We start from the raw sequence: 11,355 nt of genomic DNA, 5'->3' as shown, positions 1-11,355 counted from the left end.
GCAGCTCTGGCAGTTGGTAGCTATAGCAGGGTATTGTTTTCTCTGCAGGTTAGCTGCGAGAAAGCGGGGGGGAAAATGCACTTTACGCGGTGACTGTCACTGATCCTGCGCGGGGAGAGCCCAGCCCGAGCTGGAGCCAGGTCACCCCCCCCGCAGAGGGGCCCTAGAGACCACGAGCACAGAGGGGACATTCATAAAGCGGCTCCTCGTGTTCCCGCTGTCCCGCTCCGCGGAGCTGAGTATCGGCCAGAAACCGCCTTTTCTGTAGCAGCGGGGCCAGGCGAGCCGGAGGCGGCTGCACATGTCCGCGTTGGCACGCTCGAGCCATTTCAGCTCTTCCTTCGCTCAGTTCTTGCCTTTGGAGCAGATTTCTTTCTCCTTTCCCCTCGCGATGCTGACTCAGACCGGTTTGCCCATCCTTAAATTAAGGGGTCTCGCTCACATCCCTCAAAGGGCAGAGCCTGGATGGCTGCTAATGGGCCTGCCTTCTCTGCCGTGCCCTTTGCTGCGGGCTAATGCATTTACATCCATACCCTGGCGTCATTTGCCTTCCCAGCTAGAGCAGCTGTCCTGGCGTGGGTATTTATCTACGGGCAGCTCAAATCCTCCCCTTGCAAACACTTGCTGCCCAATTTGGGGCGGGCTGGTACCTCTCTGGGGTGTTTATCCAGCCAAATATGTGGGATAAAGCCTTTACTTGTACAGAGCACCAAGGAGAAACAGGAACCCCAACAGGAGGCATTGGCAGGCAACAAAAGGGCCTTTCAGAGAGGCATTTGATGCTCTGGTACTTGCAGAGATGCCAGGGACTCATGTTACCCTACGTTAGTGGTAGAAATTGCTCACCGGCAGTTTTCCCCTGCTTTTTTCTGCTCAAAGGAAGGTGCTCAACACGTACATTAAAATCGCCACTCCAATGCCCAGCTGCATGCCAGGATTCCTCCAAACCTTTCCAACAGCGCCAAAACCACTGCTCCGGGTGACACGCCATCCCCGGATACCTGCACAGCTGGATGGCTTGTCCTGAAAGAGGAAAAGCCCAACCGTTTGAGTCAAATCATCAGAACCACCAGACTGCAATATCTATGAAAACAGAGAATTATTCTTTACAGTTAATTAGCACCAGAAGTATAACACATCTAGGGCTGGGGAGGATGCTCAGGTTTCTACTCCCTCCGTCTCCCTGCTCCTACAGCCCCCGAGCTGCCCCTTCCCTTGACAGCACAGCCCTTCAGGAGGGGGGAGGTTTGATTTCTCCCTCCCCGGGCTGGGGGAAAGTCTTGTCCCGGGCACTTGCACCCCTCCAGGAGAGGCAGATCACCAGCAGCTGGCAGCGGGGAAGGTGAATTTCTGCCCACGGCCCGCAAAGCTACACCAGCAACCAGCCCAGGAAAACAAAATAGGGGATCCTGGGGCAGCCTGAGCACCAATTAAATGATCCTTCCCCGGCTGCGCTAATTAACCACTGCCCCATTGCCCAGAGCGGCGGCAAAAGCCCCCGACGTGCGGGGCAAACCTGCCCTCGGGAGCCGCATCCAGCCCCTTCCCCAGCACCGCCGACCGAAGCGCCCGGCTCCTCGCTCGCCGCGGCTGCCGGCGCGTGGGGAAACACGAGCGCAATATTTGCCAGGCACACCATCTGCCTGGGGGAGCAGCCATGCCGCAGCCATCTGCGCCGGCAAACCGGCTTCGGCGGCCGTGCCGCGGCCGCCCGCTCCCAGCCGGAGTCTGGTCCTGAATTTCTGGTCCCCTGCTCCAGCCTGGGCTAGTTTTCCCAACATTTCCCACGGGGACGTGGAGCACGGCAGAGGCCTGGCTTTGCCCCTGGGATGAAAGTCCATCCCAGCCTGCTCCGGGATGGACTCCCTCAGATCCCAGTTCCCAGCCCACACGCACTGGTCTGTAACTGGTATCTCTCTCCCTCGTGCTTTGGTATCTATACCCCGATTTAAGAGAGCCCCTGCCAAGGCTGCAAGCTGGGAACCTGCCACGCAAGCGGAAAAACCGAGGAAAAGCGGCAGCCGGGGAGGCTTTTCCGCACGCTCCTGCTTGGCACAATCCTCGGTGGCAGGATGCGACCTGCCGGCATCTCCCTGGCGAGGCGAGGAGCCTGCGGTGCCCTTCACACCGGGACTGCGCTGCCGAGGGGGTGCGGGCAGCGGGTGTCCCCGGGGGCTGCCGGGACGCGGTGTAGAGGACGGCGGTTCCGGTACAACCAGTCTAACCGCCGCGCCACGTCGCCGTCTGCCATTTCAAGCACACGCACGTCTGCAACCTGGAAAACTGCATAAGTAAAGCTGCTGTTATTAAATAATAAGTAACCTGCGGCTTCCTCCTGGCGCCGGTTTGGGGGCTGCTGCGTCTCACCGGTGATGCTCTGGCTTAGCCGTGCCTTGCCGAAGCGCAGCTTGGCTGGGCAGGAGAACCCCCCCGTCGCTGCCGGTGTGACGTGATAGCGAGGGTTGAAGAAATTCTTCATTTTCCTTGGGGTTTCTGTGTCCTGGGTTGCACCATCGGGAAGCGAGTGGCTTGATCGGGACAAGGGAGGGCTTGGGAATATGAGATCCAGGGATTGAGGATAACAGGGCTGGAAGAGGAGAGCTATGGTGGTGTCGTGCGGCTAGATATTTAAAAGAGCTGAGCAGAGGTTGAACATAGCTTTGCAGAATTAGGAACAGATGGCGAGCGATGGCTTGTGCCGAGAATGGGAAAACGCTGGGAAATCACTCACCAGCGGTGATAAAACTCCAAGGAAATCTTATTACCTGGATACGGGGCCCGACAGCAGCTCCAGTATCCCGGTCAGATGGAGCGGAGCGACTCAATCTGTGCCACTGCCAGTGCTTGTGGCTGCATCAGGTCGGGGCAGCGGGAAGCCGAGGACCGGGGCTGAAGTGGGGGACAGTTGCAGGGACGACGCTCGCTTGGCAGAGTGGGATGTCCCCAAGGCCCCACGGGATGCCAGCAGCGAGGGATGCTTTCGGGCACTGCCACATCCCTCGGGCTTCGCAGGCGAGGACTCAGAAAGGCGTTTCCAACATTGGCTTCGTACACACAAAGCAGCAAAAGTAAGACACCTTCAAGGGAAACGCTGAAAATGGGTGCATAAACGACAGGGATGCTTCCAAATTTTCAGCGATCCCGAGCAATAAACCAGCAGCCTCCATGGCAGCCCTTGACACCAGCATTGAGGGAGATGCCACCATTCATGGCCCCCATCACCCACAGTCTGCGACCTACCACGTCTCAAAAACCACCACCCATCCCGATGATTTATTCAGCTATTTACTGTATACAGGTTTAGCTCTTTAACGCAAAAAATACAGTCCAGGGAGGTGAGATCGCGTGCCTAAAGCGATGGGGTGAGTCAGCGCCGGAGCCAGAAACCTCCCCAGGACTCAGCCCTGCTTCCCTCTACAACCTCGGAGACCTGCTCCCCATCTACAGGTTATTAGTGCACGGCTGCAGCGCGGTGGGGAAACACGGCTCTGGTTGTAACGTCACCCAAAACCAAAGCCGGGACGAGCACTGTTTGCTTACGTGCCGGTGAAGGCGTGCAGCAGTCCCTGCGTGCCCCCCCCGCCTCTGCCGGGTACCCCGGCCGTCCCGGCACAACACCTCGTGCCCCAGCCATGGAGCTGCGATATTTTCCTTTCTCGGTCTAAAGTCCTCGCCGCAGAAACGCGCTTGCGACTCCACCTGCACAACAACGTCGTCGGTGCAAAGTGCACCGACGCCGCGAGTCGGACCCAAAATAAAACACGCCTCGGGCCAGGCCTAAAAACTACCTCGCGTTGCATTTGTTGGGCTGCTTTCTGTGTCTCTGAGGCACGGATGAGGCTTATTTTCAGCCAGGAGCGCTGCGGGGGGGCGGTTCGTTGACTTTGGGCATCGCAAGTCAACTGGCCACGCAAACCTCGGGCCATGCGGCAGCAGGGATGCGACGTGGGCGCGGGGATTCACGGCGGGCACGAGGGTCACCGAGGCGGCTGCCGTGTCCCCTGCGTTCCCCGTGGCGGCTGCAGTGCTCCCGGCCGGAGGCCTGGATGGATGCGGCTCGGGGACCGCTCACACGATGGCAGCATCGCAGCGTGCCGCAGCGGGGACGAAGCCAACGTGCAAGTGGGATGCAGCAGCCATGCAGCAGCCATGCAGCAGGGACAGGCTGCTGCAGCCCTGGCGTGCCTGCCCTCCACGGCCAAAGAAATGCAGGTTTGGGGGGGGGATGAAGCCACCAAGGAGACATCCCTCGGCCACAACCGGCTCTGGCGCAGACAATAACACCCGTTTTCCCCCTCTCCAGGGCCAGGCGATGGCCCAGGACACCCGGCACGGTCTCCACGGCGCAGGGATAGGCGTCTGCTACAACCGGACAACAGCAGAAACGACACCGGGACCCGTGTTGCACCCACAGCTCTGCCACGTTCCCAGCTGCCGATGGGCACCCGGAGCTTTTAAAACGATGGGTGGGGTGGGCGAGCACCCGCACCCCGTCCCTTGCACACTGCAAGTGAAGGACAAAACCAAATAGTTGCAGGGAACCGCTCCAAGTGCGGCAAACCCTGCCACGGTCTGCGCCCGGCTCACCTCTGCCGCTCTCAACAGTCACACTTTAATGCAATGTTTAATTCCCATTAATACCGTATTACAGCTTCAAGTGACAGAGCTGGATAGCCAGATGGCTTCTGGTTTTTTTTTTTTCCTTTTTTTTTTTTTTTTTTCCTTATTCTCCCCATTTCAGACTGTGGTGGCTCTTACCTGCTCTGCAGCTGCTCTCAAACCCAGAAGGATGTTTCTGTTAAAAAAAAAAAAAAAAAAAAAAAGGTACATCTCTTCATCTATACCCTCATTATTTTTAAAAAACACAAAATCATTGCAGGTCTTATCCAAAATGGTCCCCCCCCCCCCACTCCATTGTAGCTAGAGTACCTCGAGCGGCTCTGACTGCAGAGCGCCAGTCTGGGGGACACCTTCCCTGCAGGACACCCTGACCCCCCGTACGGCCTCCTCGGGCACACCACCACCATCAACCGCAGCACCAGCCACCCAGCTCCGCTGCACCCGCAGCCCTCGCCTCCGACACGGCCGTCCTCCGCTTCACTCCAGCCTGCAAACACGGCCATCAACCCCAAAACACCCACAGGCCCCGCTGGAAGCGCTGGCACGACCCTACAAAGTGACCAACGCCATCCGCAAATTAATAACTTATCCATGCGTAAATTAGTAGCAATAATTTATCCACTAACGAGCGTTACGAGCACAAAACCTCATTTCTCTGTCCCACCTGCTTTTCTTGGCCCTTTGCATTACACCTTCTGTATCCGACAGGGACATCTCCTAGCTGTTCCACCACATTCCCAAATCTTCACTTACCTTAAATCCTTAAATCCCCGTTTTATACGGATGCACCGACAGCCCCAGCCTCTCGCCAGCATCGCCGCATCCAGGTGCAAGCGCTCGGCCGGCAGCCGGTCCTGGGAAAGAGCTGGTCCAGGGATGCAGCCGCCTCCTGCATCCCACCTGCATCCCCCATCGCCCCAGGGACCCCCCGATTCACACGGCAGCCAGGGCAGGGGGGACATCCACCCTGCCCAACACCCTCACGGCTTGGGCCCGGTGCCACGACGGAGATGCCCGCGTGCCGCCGCCGGTGTCAGCCCAGGATCTCCATCTGACAAGCAATTAAATGACGTGGAGTTCATCCGTACTTTAAAATAAGCTTTATTTAGATCTTTTATAATTTTATATTTGCATCCATGCCTTCAAGGATTCTCCCCCACTCACGTGGGGAAAAGTTAAATCTAATGTTACCCATAATTCATATGCTATTTATCGAAGTTCTCTTTTAAATAAATCATCCTCTTAGTAATTTTTAGAATTATTTCCTAATTTACAAAAAAGCTGAAATGCAAAGGAAACTACTCGATAACAAGGAGATTGCTCATCTGTTCCGGTGGTTTATAGTTTAAATTATAAAAATGCAAGGAGGACAAAAAAAAAAAAACCCAACCCACCCCCCCCAAACCAACAAAACGTATAAAAATGCTTCTCTGCAGAGAAAGATGCCACGGGGCAAACCCTGCCCTGCCACCCCAGGCCCGCCCCTCGGCAGAGCCCGGGGGGGTCAGACCCTCCGCTCGCCCCCCCCATGGCCTCTCCGCATCATCCCATTAGCAGGAATTACACAGCGCGAGGGCATCGGCGGTTTAGTTCGGTGATTTAAGACAAAATACCCCTTTTTCAATCAGGGCGTGCGTATCGGAATTAAGAAAAATAATACACTATGATAGCATCATTAAATAAATCTTAATACAATTTTTTTAAGAGCTTAAAATTATATCGTAAGCATTAAAGCATAAGGTACTTATCTTGGCATAAGCAGAGCGCGGTGCGTGTTAGTGGAGAAGGGGAGCGGTCGCCGCGCCAGGGGGGTGGTTTTGGGGCATTTCCAGGGGATTTGGAAGCAACAAGCTGCACCTGCGCTTAAAAATCGCCCCAGCGCCAGAAAAACCTCCCCCAGTGGGGACTCGTACCGATTTCCCCGGCCCCCGACAGCGAGAACACCCCGAATGGGAGCGGGGTGGCCAGCCCCGGCCGGGCAACGTCTCGGGATACGGGGATATCTTGGGATATCGCCTTTCCCCTCCTCCCAGCTCATGCCGGATCTCCCCAAACTTTACTCGAAGCAAAGGGTGAGCCCCCCAAATGTAGGGAAAAACGGCGGGCGAAGCTCCCACCAGCTTCCCCCCCCGCCACTCCGCCCCGTCCGATTTCCCGGCATGTATTTTTAGGTTTGCGTTTTCCAAGGCGTTAAGTGCTCCTGGGGCATCTGCAGCCGTGGGGCCGAGGGAGTCCAGGGTGGGGGTCCACGGCTCCGGCCCCCCCCCGCCACCGGCAGCAGCTTCCCAGGACAGTACAGTACAAACACACCCTTCTTCCTCCCCACCCCATCCCAACCGACGTGGAAAAATATAAAAATCCCCAAACTTCTGCAATAATTTAGTTAGAATAGCTCCTCTGGGTTTGTGCAAATAAATTAAAACAACTAAAAAGGAACGTTAAAACACTTATTTCCAGACTGGCAGGCGTTACAACCAGCCCGTGTCGCCTCCGCGGGGTTCGGCCAGGAAGACGTCACAGCAAATGAGATTTTTTTTTCTTTTTTCCTCTGTGTGTGTGTGTGTGTGTTTTCTCTCTAAGGTCCCTCAGCTGGGCAGGTCCTTCGTCCCCGAGCGAGGACATCCCGCGGGCTGGGCTCCAGAAAACAGCGGGTTTCGGACAAGAGACGTCACAAGCACAAAGTGCACAATATTTCTGGTATTTACAGAGACACAGCAGTCCTTCAAGTTTCAAGTTTCGTGAATAGAAGAAGGAAAAAACAACCAAAAAAAACCACCCAACCAACAAAAAAAACCAACCCAAACTGACAAACTGAAGCGACAACAAAGGAGTCACCGGTATGGAAAAAAAAAAAAAAAAACCAACACAAAAAAAGGAAAAAAACTGAAGTTACGACACAGCTGCATCGCTCCCAAGACAACAGGTAACACGTCCACAGGCGGGGTTGGGCTGGGGGTATGTACATCGGCGACGGCGAGGCCAGGGAGAGGTTCCCGGCGCTCACCCGGCGCGGGGGGGTCACCAGTCCGCATCCTCCTCGATGTAGTAGTCAGGGGCCGTACCGTCGAAGAGGCCAGGGTCGAGGGACTTGCGCTGCTTCCCCCGGGCGAACACCCTGGAGATGGAGCCGAAGCCCATCTTCTCTTTCTTCTTTTTCCGTTTTTGGTCTTCCAGGTCCTCTAGAGACTGCAGGGGTGGGGAGAGAGGACACAGGTTTGGCCACTGAGCGTTTAATTTGCACCACCACCACCAGCCCCCCCCCCCCATATGTCTTGCATCAGGGATGACAGACCACAGGGTCCAGGTCAAAAGCAGTGTTAAGGTCCTGGACCAAAAAAAAAAAAAAATAATAAAAAATTCCTGAAATATGTGTGGTGGAATTGGCAGTGAAATTGGGCCCCCTCTCCGCATTTCTGTGATCTTGGCTTCTTAATTCAACTGGTTCAGGAGTTCAGCTCCAGGAACCTATGGTCAGAGGCAAGGGTCTGTCCACGGCTTGCAAAAATACCCCAATGTTTCAGGGTCAAATACAGAAGAATAACCTGATCTAGGCTGTGCCTTACAGAAATCGAGACTGCGATGGGCCCTGAGCACAGCAACGGCCTATGGCAGCACCTGGATTTTGGGGCAAATCACGGAAATCTGACACATGCCAGACTTACAATTCAGGACAGCTTCTGTTCTTTTTCTTAAAAACCCAAATCGGTGCCTCTGAGCAACCCCCTCCCCCTGTCCCGAGTACTGGCTAGCACGGGACTGGGTCTCACAAGCAGGATTTAAAGAGGGCTTTGTACCCTACCTGTACAATTGGGTTGTGCAAGTTCTTCTGTACCGGTCCAGGACTGTCCCCCTGCGGCAGAAGGAGACAGATCCCATTGAATCAACCCCAACACAGCCAGGGACTCCCCACCTCCACAACAAAAACCAGCTTGTTCCGGCAGCCGAATTGCTGTGGGGTGGGATAAACCCCCAGGAAAGCAACTCTCTAGGGTCAGCAAACCTCCGACCTGTACCCCACCCCAAAATCAACATCATTTTGGGAAGCAGAGGACCCACAGCATCCCCAGAGCCCGTCTCCCCAGCAAGACCCACACAGCAGGGAAGCAAGCCCCCACGTAGCACCCCCCCATCACGTAGTGCCTTACGTTGCAGAGCGAGTGCGTTCGATGCCGGGGCGAGTTGATGTCGCTCGGTGTGGACGACCGGTCGCCCTCGGCCGCGGAAGCGTCGGAGATGATGGACGGCTGCCGGGAATGACAGGGACTCACTCTGACCGCTGGAAGGCAAGGGGGGGCAATCGGGGAGTTAACATCACGCTGGCAAACCTGACCCCATGCAAAAATACTTCCAAAAAACCTATTTTGGGGGTGTTTGGCCTGTTTTTTCACCTCTATGGGGGAATAAGGCAGCTCCCCAAAATGGGTTTGGCCCCGCGCCCTGACCCGCGCAGGGGGGCTCACCTTGCCGGTCCGCCGAGTGCTGGGGGTGCGAGTGGTAGAGGGTCTGCTGGCTCTGCCGGATGGCGGCCGTCAGCGGGAGGTCGGCCTGCATCACCCACTCCTGGTTGCCGTTCAGCACCGTCTCGCCCGGCATGGCCAAGGAGTGACGCTTGGGGACGTCCTTGGTCAGGGTGGCGAGGGACTGCTTGGCCTGGGGAAGGACACCGAGGTGGTGGTGGTGGTTGTTGGTGGTGGGGGGAACCATATGAACATCTCCCGGCGCAGCAGAACCAGCAGCAACACACTGCAGCAAACCCACCCTCCTCTTTGCAAGTAAATGCTCCCTGCACCAAGGATAATCTGGCTCCTTTTTAGCTATGGCATTTTTTTTTTCTGCCAGTAGTGCAATAACGCGACAACAGCAGCAAACGCGCGCATGCCGCCACAGCGGCAAACGCTTAAATGCAATATTGCAATAAATATTTCACTTCAGCAAAACTCACTGGGGTGTTTCAAGCACCTGAGCTGCCGAGCCGAGCGCCCGCAGCAGCGGTGCAGGGCTGACCCTTGAGCCGTGCCCGCTGCGTTATCGAGCTCACCATGGCCAGCTCGGCCTCCAGCTCCTTCATGCGGTTGTCTTTCAGGTCGAGCTGGGAGCGGAGGGCGCTGGCGTGGTCCGTTGCCTCCTTGGCTTGCCGCCGCAGCTCCCACTTCTCCCGCTCCAGAAGGTCCTTCTCTTTTGCCAGAGCTTTCACTGCATCCTCGCTCTCCTGGGGGGGAAGGCAAGGTGCCCATCAGGAAGGGGAAACCCATGCGCTACTACAAAACCCTCTCCCACCCTCTGCCATGACCCCCTCGGAGCCACCCAACTGGTGACACCCAAAGGTACCGCAAAGGAGCCCTATGCCAGCAGGGATGGCAGGAGCAGGGAGCTGCGGGATATGGCCAGTCCCCTGAAAAGGGATGCCTGCCGTGCACCTGGCAAAAATTACATCGAATTTCCCAGGTCTGGCTCGGTGGCCCAATTTTCTCTGGTTCTATTTATCCTTAGCCTGCTGCAAGTCTGCCTGCTCACAAGAGGCCGGCTGGAGCTTTGGTGGGTTTTTGCCCAATGGCAAACTGGGTTTCGCGGTCACGCTGCCGCCAGCCCCCCCGTGCCACGAGACCACGGTGCTGGGCTCCCGCAACTCACTTTCCTGTGCTGCTCGTAGTTCCTGATGAAGTCGCGGAGCTGCTCCTCGCGGCTCTCCAGCGTGGCGTACAGCTGCTGCATCTGGCTCACCAGGTCCGTCTTCTCTGCCTTCAAGCGTTTGCGGTCGGCTTTCATGGCTGCAGGAGAGACAACAGCTTGAGCGTGGGGGTCACGACAGCCCCTTGCCTCCATCTCTTTTATTTTTTGAGAAAAAAGTACCAAAATTATGACCCCAAGGGCTGGGCTGGGAGCAGACACCTAATTCACCCCTATTGCTGCACCCCCTGCATGCGCCCAGCAGCCCCCCAAAACGCCCACCACATTGCCGCTGTGGCTCCTAATCATCAACCACCCTCCAAGAGGCAACTTGGCCCCTGGAAAAGGAGATTCGGGAGCAAAACCGCTGCCGCAGCCTCAGGGCCCAGCACAGGGAAAACCTGCTGCTCCCTTTCCAGGATAAATAAACCACAACCAGTTTATTTTTAGCAGCGAGGCGGATTCCTGCAGCGCTCCCACAAGCCCAGGACACGGCTCCCTGCATGTCCCCTTCCAGCTCAACGATGCTGCGAGGGGACACAGCGGGAGGCTGGGGGAGCGGGGACACCACGGGATGCGATGGGGGCATTTCGTCAGTCCCGAGATGAAACCGAGACCCACACGCCAGCGAGAGAGATGGTCGCTGACCACCGACACAGGGACAGCTTTTGGTGGAAGTCTGGTAAAACCAGGGAGAATTACAGAAATACCACATAGGACAAGGGACTTGAGTAATTTCTGCACATTAAGTGCTTTGCTCAGCCTTGAACCCGGTCCTTGGCAGTGCTGCAGAGACGCCCTGTGGCTCCCTGCTCCAGATACACCCCACCCACCAAAATAATACCCAATTTAGGAATCGGAATACAAATATTGCTTTTCATTATAGGAAAGACTTTGCATGCTTTTCTGCCCTGAAGAAGTGCTGCTCTTGAGGGAGTGGGATGGTACAAAACACCCTCTGTCCCTCCAACGCTCCCTGCACTCACTGTGTTGCAAGGAGAGGAGCCTTGCAAGTCGTCTCTCTAACTTAAAAAAAACCCCTAAACTCCCAAAAACCCACCAGAAAAA

The 11,355-nt window shown here is 56.2% G+C and overlaps 1 protein-coding gene across 2 annotated transcripts in view; it reads right to left on the bottom strand.

Moving 5' to 3' along the window:
• Positions 1-5,705: 5,705 nt before the first annotated feature.
• KAZN (kazrin, periplakin interacting protein) overlaps positions 5,706-11,355 on the bottom strand; it is a 93,452-nt gene continuing 87,802 nt past the window's right edge. For both annotated transcript variants that reach the window (XM_075027493.1, XM_075027492.1), the window contains 6 exons: positions 10,252-10,388; positions 9,659-9,829; positions 9,081-9,270; positions 8,766-8,896; positions 8,420-8,470; positions 5,706-7,806 (listed from right to left, as the gene is read on the bottom strand). In XM_075027493.1, coding sequence (XP_074883594.1) covers positions 7,639-7,806; positions 8,420-8,470; positions 8,766-8,896; positions 9,081-9,270; positions 9,659-9,829; positions 10,252-10,388 — 848 coding nt within the window. In that variant the 3' untranslated portion in view covers positions 5,706-7,638. The remainder of the gene's footprint in view (positions 7,807-8,419; positions 8,471-8,765; positions 8,897-9,080; positions 9,271-9,658; positions 9,830-10,251; positions 10,389-11,355) is intronic.

Source organism: Buteo buteo, chromosome 5, assembly GCF_964188355.1.
Source record: "Buteo buteo chromosome 5, bButBut1.hap1.1, whole genome shotgun sequence".
NCBI classification, from domain to species: domain Eukaryota; kingdom Metazoa; phylum Chordata; class Aves; order Accipitriformes; family Accipitridae; genus Buteo; species Buteo buteo.
Note: the sequence above shows the minus strand (reverse complement) of the source record. Positions and strands in the feature narration are given on the sequence as shown.